Source organism: Chionomys nivalis, chromosome 2 (assembly GCF_950005125.1).
Source record: "Chionomys nivalis chromosome 2, mChiNiv1.1, whole genome shotgun sequence".
Lineage (NCBI taxonomy): Eukaryota > Metazoa > Chordata > Mammalia > Rodentia > Cricetidae > Chionomys > Chionomys nivalis.
Window position 1 is genome coordinate 496799 of NC_080087.1, and position 16741 is coordinate 513539.

At 34.9% G+C, this 16741-nt stretch overlaps 1 protein-coding gene and 1 pseudogene across 1 annotated transcript; both read left to right on the forward strand.

Moving 5' to 3' along the window:
* Nucleotides 1-1546: 1546 nt before the first annotated feature.
* Nucleotides 1547-2480, forward strand: LOC130862885 (olfactory receptor 5AS1-like; annotated as a pseudogene).
* Nucleotides 2481-12448: 9968 nt separating this feature from the next.
* On the forward strand, nucleotides 12449-13387 carry LOC130870138 (olfactory receptor 1052-like). The gene has a single exon (XM_057762724.1). The coding sequence runs from the start codon at nucleotides 12449-12451 to the stop codon at nucleotides 13385-13387; it is 939 nt and encodes a 312-aa protein (XP_057618707.1).
* Nucleotides 13388-16741: the final 3354 nt, after the last annotated feature.

Below are 16741 nucleotides of genomic sequence, written 5' to 3' on the forward strand. Positions count from 1 at the left end.
GAACAAGGCGGACAATGAAGGCGGATGAGAAGCCAAGGACAATGGCACTAGGTTTTGATCCTAATACATGAACTGGCTTTGTGGGAGCGTAGCCTGTTTGGATGCTCACCTTCCTGGACCTAGATAGAAGTGGGAGGACCTTGGTCTTCCTGTAGAGCAGGGAATTTGGACTGCTCTTCAGTATCGAGAGGGAGGGGGAGTGGACTAGGGGGAGGAGAAGTGGAGTGTGGATAGGGGTAGGGGAGCGGGGGGAGGGGGCAATATGTGGGAGGAGGGGGAGGGAAATGGGAAACGGGGAGCAGTTGGAAATTTTAAGTAAAAAAGAATAAAAAAAAAAAGAAAAAGAGGTCCATATAACCAGACCAAAAATAAGTTAAAAATTGTTTTTCATATTTCAAGATATTGAGACAAGTAAGCTTTAAATAAAACATGTTATTTTATTCTTAAATTCTGATAGATATTATTTGTAATATGTTAATATTATGTTTTTCATGGCCAACAAATTATATTTTCCTCTAGTACCAGGTGATTAAGTGATGCTACTTATGCCACACAAACATTAGGTAACAAAGTTTCAAATCTTGCAGCTTGTGCATCATACTGTTTTTATTCTATATTTTGTATTAAGTTGTCTACTTCTAGATAATAGATTTTCTATGATTATGAAAATTTAAATTATTACATACTAATATCATTCCCATAATTTTCTTCACTCGACTATATACCAAAATATAGATTTTTGTCCCCCATAATTTTGGTCGATTCTAAAAATTTTACAACATTCAATATTTTCTCAATCTCAAAAATGACCCCAAATATTCTCACATTAAAATGAAGAAAATGCTTAGGTATTTAGATAAAATATTCTGTAGGTAAACCTTAAATATCTGAGCATGTACATTATTCATCAGCACATGAAAAATTCTCCAAAATAAACCACATGCTAGAACACAAAGAAAATCTCAACAAATGAAGAAAGTTGAAATAACCTCTTGTACTCTGACTATTATCCAATAAACCATAAAATTGACAGAAAAAAATGAAGAAAATGCAAACCTATAGCAGGGTTATTGCCTCAAGAAACACCATCTTCTAATACCTTTCAGGAATCAAAAATAACTTCTCAGTTCCAATTTAAAACAAGTAATGATAAAAAATAATGTAATGGCATCAAAGATGATTTAACTTAACTAATTTTAAGTTAACAGGCACTCTCATTGGTCTGATTATGACAGATAATATCACTGCATTGCTCTTATCCATCATTCTCCTCCATTGATCTCTTTCTTCTGCTTATGTAGTCTTCCCTTTGCTTTCAAACAACATATATTTAATTCTCTTCTCATTAGTCCCAAAATGCATAAGTGACAAGTGGTAATGAGAAGGCACGAGAGTGTAAAGACATGTTCTTTTTTTGTTTTGTCTTTTTAATTCTCCTTGCTTCCTTAGAAGAGAAAACAAGGACCTTGGTTCATTCATCACCCAGCTAACTTCACATTGCTGGATATCATTGACTGCCGATAAGAAAAGCAAGAAGCCCACGGAAATGCAGCACACAAACTATACCACGCCAACAGAGTTCATATTTATCGGATTCACAGATTATCTTCCACTCAGGTTCACGCTGTTCTTGATGTTTTTCATAGTGTATACATTGACTGTCATTGGCAATGTGGGCCTAATAATTCTAGTTAAAATTGACTTAAGACTTCAAACTCCCATGTATCACTTTCTTAGCAATTTGTCTTTCTTAGATATCAGCTATTCTACAGCCATTACTCCTAAAATGCTGGTAAATTTCTTAGCTTCAAGGAAGAGCATCTCTTTCTATGGATGTGCTGTGCAGATGTTTTTCTTCGCATGCTTTGCAGATGCGGAGTGTCTTATCCTGGCGGCAATGGCATATGACCGCTATGCAGTCATTTGTAAGCCGCTGCTTTATTCTACGCTGGTGTCCCGACGGGTCTGTTTCAGCCTCGTAATGATGGCATATTTTAGTGGAAGTATGACCTCACTGGTGCATGTATCCCTCTCATTTATGCTTCTGTACTGTAGCTCCAACATTGTCAACCACTTTTTCTGTGACATCCCACCACTGCTTGCTTTGTCATGTGCAGAAACATTAACGAGCTTCTGCTCTTCGCCTTATGTGGCACAATCCAGATGAGTACTTTCATGGTCATCGTTATCTCTTACTTCTGCATTCTGATCACGGTTTTGAGCATCAAGTCCTCAGGAGGCAGGGCAAAACTTTCTCCACCTGTGCTTCCCATCTCATGGCTGTCATCTTGTTCTATGGAACCCTCCTCTTTACGTACCTGCGTCCCACCACCAGCTATTCCCCAGACACTGATAAGCTCGTTGCTCTGTTTTACACTGTTGTCTTTCCTATGTTGAATCCAATTATCTACAGCTTTAGAAACAAGGATGTAAAAAATTCAATCAAAAAATTATTTGAAAGAAATGGGATCATTGAATGAATGAGAAATCAAGTTACTTAGAAATATTCATTCTTGACTGATTATAATGGTATAGCTTGTCATTTTTAAAATTTTTCAGTGAATACTTTACTTTTACAGTATTATAAATTTACTACTCTATGTGACTTCAGGTACACAGATGTTGAAAAATATTTATTCTTCATTTAAAGTGATACTTCTCCATTTATTTACCTTTTGATGAAAATTAACATGGGACACAAGTATTTTTATATCCATAGCTTATTTGTTGACATAGATCCACATATTTCCTCCCAAGATATCTTTCTCACTAATTTTCTGTTTAAGTCCCTGACCATCTAGTTATAGACCACAAATCAATGAATAATCACACATATGGCTATTTCTCATTACAAAAAAATGTATGACTATGTGTTTTAGAGTTTTTAATGCTGTGAAGAGACACCATGACTACGGTAATTCTTATGAGGAAACATTTAATTGTGGTGGCCCAGTTGCATTTTCAGAGGTTCAGTCCATTATCATTGTGGAGAAGAATATGTTGGCATGCAGGCTGAGGTGATGCTTGAGTAAGAGTTGAAAATGTGACATCTTGCAGGAAACAAGAGGTAGACTTCATACTTAGGGAAGCTTGAACAAAAGAACAAAGTCTGCCCACAAAGTTACATACTTCCTCCAGGAAAGCCATACCTCCTAATAGTGCCACTCCCTTTGTGGGTCATTTAATTTCAAACCACCACATTCTACTCCCTGGTCCTCAGGGCCTATACCCAAATTCATTCAATACATTTTAGTAAGTTCCATAGTCTATAATACTGCCAAACTTGTTGCAAAGGCTCTTCTGAGATGCATGGGGAGCTCCTAATTGTAACTCCCTTATAAAAATCAAAATCAGAAAGCAGCTCACATACTCCCAACATATAATGACACAGGTTATGCTTTACTGTTCTAAAATATATGGAAAGAGCATAGTGAGGAAATACTGTGGCAAAGCAAGACCGAAAAACAGCAGGGAAAATTCCAAACTCTGTATCTTTATGTCTGATGTCCAATGTCTCTATACCATTCAGTTTTGTTCTTTCTCTTGAGGTGATTTCACTCCCTGTTATCAGCTCTCTTTGGTAAGTATCTCATGACTTTGGCATCTCTAATATCTTGGGTTCTCCAAGGCAATTCAGGCTTTAACTTCACAGGTTCATCACTGACCCCCTGATACATGCCTGGCCTCCGTGGCTTTATTCCAATAGCATCATTCTTCTATTCTTAACTCTAAACCCAGAAACACCAAATGGCAGAAGCTGCTGAGTCTGCTGCTTGCTGGAGCTGGAACATGCCCCCCCCCCCTCACTCGGTTAAATCTTTATTAGCTGTCTGTCTTTCATGGTCTAAGCTTGGCTGCCCTGAAACTTGCTCTGTAGACCAGGCTAGACTTAAATTTACATTTATATCTTCACCAACTTTCTGTTTTCGATAGTTTTCCTCACTGCCTAACCTTGGCTGACTTTGACCTTGCTCTGTAAACCAGGCTGGCCTCAAATAAGAGCTCTACCAACCTATACCTTCTGAGTGTTGTGGTTAAAGGTTGTGCACCAATACACCTGGCTCTAAGTTGTTCTTTAGCTCCTTTGAAGTGGTGGAAATTTAAGTGGGATCTTGCCCCAAGGTCACCACTTTATTTTTTCCTTTATTACTGTGTTTATAACCTTGAATATGGAATTTATCTCTAATCCACTTTCTGGTGCTTTTTTCTCCTCAAAATTTACAGCTTGCAATTTATTCTTCTCAGTTATTTCCTTTTTATTATAAATCTCCATTAGATTTACCACTAAAAGCCACACAACAAAGTCTATAATATGGGGTGTTAAGATTTCTTCTTCAATGGAATTATTCCAAATCTCTCTGGACTCATGAAGAAGCATGACATTAAATGTTCTGCGTTTTCAAAATGTCCATTTCAGGAGCCCCTGCAAAATACTGATATTTAATATTTGACAGTAGTGTTTAACTTCTTCATAACATTGAGAAACTGAATTATTTATGATTCTGTTTACTAGTCAACCTTACAGAAACATGTTAAATGATAATATCCTTAAATGGGCATACTGTCTAGTCACCAATGTGATTATATAAAAGACAAGCATTCTAGACAAGTACAGTAAACTGAGATTTAACAGAGTCCAGGCAGATTTGGACAAAGCAGGAAAATTTCCCATATGAGTATCTGATATTTTTGAGTTCTTGGTATTTCACTAGGCATAAGAGTGGTTGTGTTGATGTCTTGTTCACATGTATGTACATGCATGTAGACAACAGATAAAAACCTCATATACTTTTTTTTAAGCACAAGCTTCCCCTATTTCTTTGAGACAGTGGCATGGAACTTAGAGAATATTATACACATAATGACGAGTGACCTACCTAAACCACTAGTCTCTGCCTTCAAAGTGCTACAATTTAAATGTGTGCCACCTTGCCTGGCTATTTTTTAACCATAGGTTCTAAATATTAAACTTAATTTCTCAAACTTGCATAACAAATATTTTCCCAACTGTTCCAATCACTAAACACTTTAGACATTTTCAAAGCAAATATCTTAGTATTTTAAGGCCCCATTTTTCAAACAGGTTAAGACTGAAATTTGTTGTTGAGTATGTAATAATTATTTTTCATTTTGCTGCAACTTTTCCATATGTGTGATTCTGGTTTTTGTATGTTGTAATTTATGAGATGCTTTGAATTCTCCTTGCAATTTAAACCATTATTCTGCTTTAAAGTGTCATTTATTATTTATATATGTAGACATAAAACACAGTGGAAAATTATAAGTGGTTTGCTAATGAGGGAGGTAAAATCTGAAGTATGACTTTGATAATCCACAATACTAGCTTATGATAATAAGTTACAATGCATTTTCAAACTTCTGTAACTCTTATTTTATATAGTACAATATTTCTCAAAAGCATCATCTTAAAAGCTTCAATTAAAGATTTTAGAGTATGTTGATAAAATACTTCATTAAATGTCAAAATAAGAATGAAAATTAGGGAGGAAAAACCTGGATAGCTAGAGCAATTTTGTAGGAACAATAATGAACTTAAGTTTCAAGTTTTTCACATATGACTACAATATCCCTTTTCTCAATTCCTGCTACTGCATTTCTTATCTTTAATGAATATTTTAGTAAGATGCTTGAATTTAGAGAAAATCCCAGATGATTTTAAAATTTTATTTAAGAACGATATTGTTTTTCTGCTTCGTTCATGAAAGTTGTATCCATTGTACAGAATTCAGAAGGCTTGGCAGCTCTCTGATTACTTTCACACTCAAGAGACAAGAAGGATGCTAATGACTCAACCGTGGACAACTGAGACTTACATACACTGACGGAACTACAGATTATTTCCCCAGTAGAGTAGAAACTACCATTAACCACCTTGTTCCATATAATAAGTCCTTAAAGACTTGTGAAAGCCAGGTTTTCTACAGAAGACGTGTGGTTCATTCTAACTTTGACAAATTGTAAGTAATGAAGGGCTGTTTCTGCTTAGATTGAACACTAAAGGAAGCTCATTGCCAGTTATCCAAATGTAACATTATGGTGAACAATTTAGAATATTATGTCATAATTTGAAGATCATGAATCCTTAATTCACCATATTTCATAGACAAAAGAATTATTTAGAACATTAGTGGTATAATGGTTACAAACATACACTATAATTATACTAAACTTTCTTACATCTGTTAAGGACAAGTAAGTTTCTATTGCTTAATACCATCTTATATAGTATAAGTATGTGCACCCTTATGGAAATTTAAGAAATAGACTAATAATTGTAATTAGTATATAATACATATGATTTCCTATTTAATAAAATAATATACTTTTGATCAATTTAGACTATATTTCTTTAAGCATTTCAATAAAATATTTTAAGAAATTTTTCTATTTTTCTTCTATTTGTTTTTCATCCTGATATAAGGTTTTATTGTAAGTATATATTATAAGAGAGTTCAGACTCTTTGCCACAGTAGCTCAAATCTCCTCCATGGCACATTTATTTTAAGGTAGGAGATAGAATTTATAGCTCTGTCTCATTTACTTTGTGATACTGATGTTGCTTGTAGGGTTAAACGTAGATTTATTCTCAATGTCAAATTTTATAATTCCATAAATGTGTGATAGTTTTACTTAATTTATCTTTAAAGTTTTGGCCATAAGCTAAATGTGCATTGTTTAAAAATATAAGTATATTTATAAGGATAAATTCCAACAATTTGAATGTATAAAAACAATATTTCATGTATAATAAAATTCTTTTTCATTCATGTCTAAAGTATGAATGATACATTAATAATACAAATATGTATACATTTAAATTCAATATCTTCTAAAATATTTTTATTCTTCTCTCTGTATAACATTCCAACCACTGTTAACCACCCTCTGTGGCCGTACAGTCCTTTTTCTCACACCTCCCTTTCCACTCAATATCCATAATCTTCGTTTCCATTCAGAAAAGTGAAGACCTCCCAGGGATATCAACCAAACATCACATACCAAGTATTAAGATTAGAAGATGCAATGCAGTAGAAGGAAAAGGGACCCAAAAGCAAGCAGAAGAGTCAGACAGTCCCCATTGCGACTCTTAGAAGTCCCACAAGGAGACTAAGCTACACAACAATAACATGTGGAGTGGGCCTAACTCAGACCCATGCAGGGTCTCTGATTAGTGGTCCATTCTCTGTGAGCCCCTGTGCACCAAGATTAGTTGATTCTGTGGGTTTTCTTGTGTTCTTGACCCCTCTGGCTCCTACAATATTTCCTCTTCCTCATTTGTAGGATTTTCCATGCTACACCAATCTTGATTGTGAATTTTAGCATCGATTTCCATCAGTTGCTAGATGAAACCTTTCTGATGATAATTAAGTTTGGCTCTTGCCTACAAGTACAGCTGAATTTCATTAGAAATCTTTACAGTGAATTTTTTTTTTTTTTTAACAGTTGTCTTTGGTTCTATCCTAAGTTGCAGAGTTATCTAGATTCTGGTTCCTGGTCCTCCAGAGAGTGTCAGGGGTAGGTTCCCCTTTGTGGCATGGGTCTATTTTGAGGTGATGTGTCTATTTGTGTGAATAACTCTTTCCCTGTTCATAAAGACAGAAAAAAATTAATAATCATTAGCGCATTTGATATGCTTTTGCTGGGTTGCATTTTTAACTCTGGAGAAAAAATGTTTAAAACTTATAACTATTCTCACTGTATTATTGTTCATTGGTGACCATGCATTCTGATTTTTGTCCTATAATTATAAATGACAGGGAAAAAATCCACTATTAATTTGAACAGGTTAATTTGTGACTATACATCAGCCTCATTAATTTGAGAATGCAAAATAAAATTAAAATATGTCTTTAAGAGGAAAATTTTTGAGGGTAGAATACAGCAATTAGTTTTGTAAATCTTTCTTTTATCTCCATCAAAAAGGCAATATTAAGTGCAGAAAAGCCCTGAATTTAATTTTTAGATGGATTCATATTCTTCCTACAACTCTAATATCACAGATGTGAACTATATGATAACAGAAGATGATACATTTCTGTATTTCCTCCTTTCTCCTTTGTTCTGGCTAGATAATGCCACAAATGTAATTGAAACATATTTCCATCACATTGCTTTCCTCTCCTCATCCATGTGAATACAAATGAAATCCTCTTTTTAAGCACAAATTGAAAACTCAAAGACAATCAAACTGGTCAGCACTTTTGAATATATATCCTCGGTATTAATTGGGAATCTTATGCAAACTCTAATGAGTTGACTTCTTTTTTGGAGGTATTATTTCCAGTAAAATGTATAGTTTTTCAAAAGAGGAAATATATTTTATATAGATTGAAAAGACTGTAATTTTGTATTTAGGAATATATGTATTTGTGCATGTATATATATGTGTGTGTGTCTGTGTCTGTGTGTAATGACAATCAATGAAAAGAGAGGGGATGAAATTGAAAGAGAACAAGCATGAGGATATGGAATGGTCCAGAGGGAGAAAAGGGAGGGGGGTATGATTGAATTACATTATAATATCAAAATTAAAGAAATTTTTAAAAAATAATTGATGCTTTCAAATGCCTATTTCCTGTTACTTATGATAGAGTGAAATCAGATTGACTTTTCTTCCAAAGACTAGTGATCTTGTACATAGACAGAACTAAGATATATTTTCTGGTTTAAGTGGGTGTTCCTGTATGTGGTCATTTCAAATTGATACAGCAATATCCACCAATATGTGACAGTGTGCCAGATTTACCTGTGTTCTATCTGGTAAATTTGAGGTACCAAATAATTTTTTAGAAGTTTCAAATGTCTCGCAGGCTCTTGTAAAGAGACAAAAATAATCCTTTTATGCTAAATAGATTGTAAATACTGCAGTTAATGAAATACACACATGTTCCTTGAAAACCAGATGAATTTATATTGTCATGAAATTCAATACAGCAGTTGAATAGAGTGACAATATAAAAAAGAACGAGATTAATTTTTATGAAAAATTTCTTTTGAACAAGCAGTACAAATGTAAATTCTTAAAATAAAAATGATGAAAATAGGAAAATATTTTTACAAGACTGAAACACAGAATTTAAATACTGTGATGTGTTGTGCAAATGTTTCCCCACCTCACTGAGAGATTTTTATCAACGTTTCAGTGGCCACACAAACAATATCTATTATTCCAGCATTCATCCTTTCTTTATTTTCATTAAGGAACATTTAGAAACCCTACCATGCACAATTCTACTTTAGGTTTTGCACATGCTATGTTCTCTTCTTGGGACACTCTTTAAACGCCTACATATCTCATTAAATAACTTGATTATTTATACTCATAGTGAACCTGTGGACCTTATAAAAAGTCCTTCATTGAGAGTTCCTAGTGCTGTTTAAATCTTCATGTCTAGAATTCATACATACTACCTCATATGAAAAAAGAGATTGTTGACGTGTAAGTCAGAGAAAGACCATGAGAGACAATATATTGGGTTATGAGAGAAGGGTATATATATATATATATATATATATATATATATATATATCTTTTTTCAAACTGGTAAAGAAAAAAAGCACAGTAAAGACAAAAACATTTTACTGCTGTCTTAGAAGAAAGGGTCAGGTGCTAATGACAGAAGCATTATAGGCTCAAAAGAGGACACAGGGCAACAAAGTGTGTTCTTTCTTAGGGCTTCCAACAGGAGTGTGGTTTCATAGCTATGCAGATTCTAACAGAAAATCAGATGTGCCATGCTTCTGATTTCCAAACTGTTGGAAATTAATGTGTTTTTATAATATAGCACTTACAATTTCTTTCTATTTTGTCTTAGTTTAATTTTTATGTGCAAGTCCTTGTAGTTGCTTATATCAAGACAAATTTATTCTCTATCAGGTCATCATCTGTTTGAAGATATGAAGTTGCTGATTTCTGTACTCCATCTTTTCAAAAGAAACATAGGTTGTGTTCTATCGTTCTTGCTGTTGTTGACTGTGTTCTTATGCTGACATTTTGGCATCTGAGTTTACATTGATTACAGGTCTCAGTGCCGGTTCCTGGGTTTGTCTTTGTTAGATGGATGCTTTATTCGTACGTTTTTTTTTTATTCCTGTTTGGTCTTCTGACCTCTATGGCCCTTGGTTGGTCATGAGGTCTCTCCTCGGTTGGGGGAAGGGATTTGGTGGACACTGTGGACTATGATTCGACAGAGAAGTTTCACCTGTGTTGAATGCTGGACTGTGGTGATTAGAAGGGGAAAGAGGTTAGGGATAGGCTGATCTTCTGGCAGGCTTCGGTGGGAAACCAGGATAGTGGGGGAGGTCCATGGGTAGGTGTACTACCTGAACTTTTGGCAGTCATGACCTATGACTTGGAAGTGGGTGTCTGGTGTACTGACAAGCATGGCCTGTGGTTGAGCTTTTGGGAAAGGGACTATATATTATTTGCCTGAGGGAACCCAGAGAGTGTGGAAGGTCCACAGGCAGGCAGTCATGCCTGAGAGATGACCAGCCCCAAGTTCTCTGGAGACTCCTTACTTGATGAGAGGCCACAGGTGTGGCCAGTACTCTTACTTACAGAATCAAATAAACAGGGCTCAGCAGGGTTCAGGGAGAATGAATCAGCAATGAAGGAGCCTGCCTTGGTCTGTACTGGTCCCTCTGCTTACACGCTGTTACAGGAAGCCCTCTTGTTCATCCCAGCTGCCCACAACCAAAATAACCACACAGAGTCTATCTTAAATAAATCATTGCTTGGCCCATTACCTCTACCTTATTATTGTCTAACTTTTAATTAATTTATCCCATTTCTATTAATCTGTATATCACCATGAGGTCGTGGCCTACCAGCAAAATTTCAGCACGTCTCTCTGACTCCATCCACACTTCTTTCTCCCATTTCTCAGTTTAGTTTTCCCTGCCTACCTAAATTCTGCCCTATCAACAGGCCAAGCCAGTTTTCTTTATTCATTCATGGTAATCACAGCATACAGAGGGAAATCCCACATCAACATGCTGTGGTTGGTTATCTAGTATGGGGATGGGGTTGTCTCTTTTTCTTTTACCAGCTCAAGGGACACATTTCATCCTACTGGGTTGCCTTAACAGACTTGATATTAGGATGTATGCCTATGCCTAATGCATTGTATTGTGCCATGTTCAGTTGGTATCATTCAGAGGGCCTGCTCTTTTATGAAGTGTAATGGAGGAACAGTGGATCTGAGGAAGCAGATAAGAGGGGTAGGGTACTGGTAGAAGGGTAAGAGGGAGGGGATGCTGAAGTTTGGGTGCACTTTAAGGAAGAAGAATAAAGAAAATTGAATAATAATATCATTAAGAAACAAAGAGTTAAAAAAGACAGAAAAAGCATATGGTTCATATTAGTAAATAAAGCATATTTGTCAGCGATGTGAGAAAGTATATGGTGAATTTATCTTTCTGATGCTTACCTTAAGAATTACAGGACTGAAAATGAATTAGTTCCCCTTCCCACTTCCTCTCTTCCACAGATTCACTGCTCTTCCAATTCCATTCATAAAAGAGCAGGCCTTCTGAATGAGAGTAACTGAACATGGCACAATACAATGCAAAAATAGGCAAAATGAATTATGTGAAGTTGTACCTTATATTTCTAAAAAGAAAACATATAGATAATTGCAAATTTTGGTGTTACATAAAAGCCATTTCCTTTTTACAAAGTGTGTTCTGGATTGCTTTATTATTTTTAATACTGAGAGAATACTCACAGAATGCAAAATGAAATCTGAATAAAAACAGGAAGGAAAGAATTGTCATATATAATGACACTTGAGATAGTTCATTATTCTTAAGACAAAGAACAAATGAAAACATTGATCTATATTGTCATGGCTCAGGTCTCAATATTAATGCCATCTCAGGGTGGCATTAATCTCACGAGTCAGATATCCAGGAAATATTTTAGGTGAGGTATTTGGAAAAGTGGAGGTGACAATGTATTGAAACCCATGTGTTCAGGTTAACTGGAAATGAAATATTTTTAAATGGCTATCCAAAGAATGTTGACATTTCCCTTGTCACAAGTTTATATTCTTCCTGAGCGGAAGGCTGATGGATATTAAAGAATAAGACAAAGGTTGTATACAAACCTCTAAATTAAAACTCCATTCTACAAACTGAGAACATTGTGACATAATAGAGGTCTTCTTATCCTTTCCTATTCTATGATAATTGATAAAAGGGAATACACTAATTTTAGCTGCAGTAATTTGAGTCTCAATGGATACAGTTTTTGCACATATGTGGGCTACTGCTGAACTTTCTTTGTTTCATCTATTACAGGGTCAGCTCCAAGTGTCTCTCACCATGATGACTACCAGATCCTGGAAGAAATATTTTTATTTATTTATTATTCATTTAAACCTCATAATAGTATGTTGTTAGGAAGGAGCTGTAGAATAATGAAAACATGGCAGTGTGGAATCATACAGGTCTAAAGGAATTCATACTGATCGGATTCATGGAAAATCATAATTGGGAGGTTTCCCTCTTCTTGTTTTTCAGCCTAGTTTATATCATCATTCTTGTGGGTAACTGGGGGATGATTATGTTGATCTGTTTTAATGTTAGACTTCACACTCCAATGTACTTCTTCCTTAGTAACCTTTCTTTTTGCGACATCTGCTACTCTACTGTCATTGCTCCAAAGATGCTGGTCAATTTCCTAGCAGAACACAAGACTAGTATATTCTTTGCCTGCTTACTTCAGAGCTTCTTTTTTGCAATTTATATAACCACAGAGGTCATCCTCCTGTCTATGATGGCTTATGATCGATATGTGGCAATCACAAATCCTTTAATGTATACAGTTATTATGACCTACCGCATCTGCACACAGATGGTTTTGGCATGTTACTTGGGTGGCATCATTAATTCTCTCATTCACACAATAGGTCTACTCAGACTGGACTTCTGTGGTCCAAATATTGTGAATCACTTCTTCTGTGATGTACCTCCTCTTCTGAAGCTTTCTTGCTCTGATGCACACATCAATGAGATGCTGCTTTTGATCTTCTCTGGAGTGATTGCTATTTTCACCTTTATTGTTATCATTGTGTCCTATAGCCACATTCTCATTGCCATTTTGAGAATTCGCTCCATAGAGGGGAGGCGCAAAGCCTTTTCTACTTGTGCCTCACACCTGACAGCTGTGACATTACTTTATGGTTCTGTGGCTTTTAGTTATATCCAGCCAAGCTCTCAGTACTCCATGGAACAGGAAAAAGTGTCTGCTGTGTTTTACACCTTGATCATTCCCATGCTAAACCCTCTGATTTACAGTCTGAGGAACAAGGATGTGAAGGAAGCAGCAAAGAGATCCATTTGGATGGGGAGGAGCAACTCTTGATTCTGTCCTTTCCCTGACTCTACAAATTTGATACGAATCTTCAAACTGACTTCATGGAGAATTATGAGTCTTTTATAAAAGTTAGAGGGAAGTATAGATGAAAATATTATTAGTAAAATTTATTTATCAAATACTTTATTGTCTCAGAGAATACTTTAAATGTCCATAATGCCATGGCTTTAATGAATCCTTTCACTTGGGTTTACAGCCTCCATAAAATCAGAAATGATTATCTCCCAACCAGTTTCTGTATAATTTTTAAAGTGTGGTACCTATCTGCACGAAACTTAAGCTCATATATTCAGGTTTTGACTAAACAAACTTCTAAAAATTACCTGTATTTTGATAATGGCTGGGACATACAAATTTAAATGTAATATTCAATGAAATTTCTTAGGTAAAGAAGAAAGTGAGGGTTTCTTTCAGTTTAACAAGATAAAGCAGTCTGACTGCCACATGGGGATTTTAAGTAAAAAGGTATCCATGGCTGTCACTGCCTAACTGAAAAAGATCCTGCCACTGGATAATCCAGGGGCTGAGAGTAAAACCAAACACTGCTGTTCTACTAAAAGAAGGTAATAATAATTAAAAAAAAGACTCTTGATGACATCTTGTATACTCATAAATGAATGTCTTGCTCAGCCATCCTCAGGGATGCTTCCTCCTGAAAGAGATGAGAACAAATATAGAGACCCACGACCAAAAAATTATGAAAAGAATGAGACTTTTTGGAACACTTATCCCTATATGAGATGTGCTCACCAAATCCCTCTTCTCGGGGGCCAGAGACTCCTGTGGAAGAGAAGGCAAAAGATTGCAGTAGTCAGAATTGATGGAGGACAATAACAAAAAAATGCCTTTTAAAATAACATGCTCAAAGATCATATGAACACAGCTACACTGTTCTGTTGCAGGGCTTACCAGTGGGCACACACGCAAACACACACACACATACTAAATAGGTATGAAGTTTAATGTTTTAATGGTGGTCCTGAGTTTTCAAACAATAGGGTCTCTAATTCTTGTGCCTTCTGTTGGACTCTTCCTTCTGTTTTTTTCAATTAAAATGTGTTAGGTTTTGTGTTATCAAATTGTATTGTATTATTACAATATATTATATTACATTATATTATATTAATCATTATCCCTTAGAAGCTCATATGATTTATAATGAGAGACAGAAACAGGGTCAATCTGGACACGAGTGGAGAAGAGGAGGAACTGTGAGGAAAAAAAGGGAGGGGGTTATAATTAAATCATACTATGTGAGATAAAATGTATATTCATAAAACAGGACATGTTCTTTTCCTGAGGACAGTGAGACACTGAAATTTCTATTTGTGTTCTTGTCTTTTCTTGATTTTTATGAAAATAAAATGATTTATTTCATGACAAAGTTGCAACCTGTGTTGCCTTCCTTGTCATTATTGAACATTTTAGAAAGACACTTGAATTTAGAGACAAACACCAGATGATATTATAATATTATTTATGAAGGAGCTAATTTTTTATATTCATTCATGAAAGAAGAACACTTTGTTGAACAGACATTAGGAGGCCTGGAAGCTCTCTGTTTAGTTTCACACTCGAGAAAGGAAGGATGCTAATGACTCCACTGTGGACAACTGAGACTTACATACACAGAAAGAGCTACAAAATCTGTTCCCAGTAGAATAGAAAACACCATCAGCAACCTTGTTCCAAATAATAAGTCTTTAAATAATTGTGAAGGCCAGGTCTTCTACAGTAGATGGGTTGTTCATTCAAGCTTTGATAAGTTGACTGTAAGGAGGGGCTGTTTTCACTTCAAAATTTTGATATTTGCTCTTATTTCCTGAACATTGATGAAAACTAAATACTCATTTTTCAAGTAAGGCATAATGATCAAAAATTTAGAATATTATATTCTAATTTATGGGTTCTATATTTTTAATCTTCCACATCTCATAGGCAAATATATTATTTATATAATGCTTACAACTTTAATTTATGATTACATTATTTTTTCTTCCATATGTAAGTGGAAATAGGATTTATTTATTCATATATACCTCAAATATATTTTGAAAATTGCAAATTTAAAAATTAAAATATTTTAGAATTGCAATTGGTATATGATGCATATGATTTTCCATCAACTTAATAAAATAACAGTACCTTAAAACAATTTAGATTTAACTTAATAATTCAAATCTTTGACTGTGGATCTCTACATCTGGCTCCATCAGCTGCTGGATATTACCTCTCTGAGGATGGTCATGTAAGGTCGCTCTTACAATTACAGCAGAATATCATGAGGAATTATTTCATTGACTTTTTTTTCCCAGTTGTGGTTGGTTTGTCCTGGTGTGGGCTATTCAGCCTCTGGTTCCTGGCCCTTCAGACAGTGTAAGGAATGGGGTCTCTGTTGTGTCATGGGTATCTTTGAGGCAATATATTTCTTTTCTTGAACAGCTCTTTCCATGTGTATGAAGGTAGCAAATGTTTGGTATCATTAGCTCATTTGATATGCTTTTTGGGTATCTTTTTATCTTTAATGGAAAAAAGACATTTAAAAGTTATAACTATTCTCATTGTATACTTGTTCTTTGACAACCAAGCATTATATTTAATTTACTGGAATCATGAAATGACTTGGAAAAAATTCTATTAATTTGAACAGGGTGTGATGACACATCATCTTCATTATATGAAGACTGCAAAATAAAATTTGGGTGTCTTTAGGAAGTTTTTGAGGGCAGAATACTAACAATAGTTAGGATTGTAACTCCATTCTTTATATACACCTGGAGGGCAATAGTAACTACAGAAAAAAAAAACTAAATTTAAACCCTAGATAAACTTATATTCCAGTTAAAACTCTAACATCATAGATGTGAATCATATACTGACAGAAGGTGATACTTTTTTACATTATCTCTTTTTCCTGTGTGCTTGGTGGATAAAGTCATTAATGTTACTGAAACTTACTTCTACCACACTTGCCTCCCTCCTTCCTTCTCATTCATGTGATGATCAGTGAAATCACTTTTTAAAGCACACTTTGAAAACTCAGAGGCAATCAAACTAGCCACAAATTTCATATATGTATAATGTATAATATATATATCCTTGGTTGGTATTAAATGAGAATATTATAAAAACTATGATATCTTAGATCTTTATTTTAAGGTAATATTTCAATGAAAATGTGTAGCTTTTCAAAAGAGGGAGTATACATTTATATAGATTGAATATATGCTTTTAGGAAAATATGTATTTGTGCACACTTATACCTGTGTAAATATAATGAAAACTAATGACAAAAGAGGCCATGGATTTGAAAGAATGCAAGCATGAAGCTATAGGAGGACT

Excerpts from the sequence above, each read along its gene's own strand:
- LOC130870138 (XM_057762724.1), top strand. The coding sequence starts at position 12,449 with ATGGCAGTGTGGAATCATACAGGTCTAAAGGAATTCATACTGATCGGA.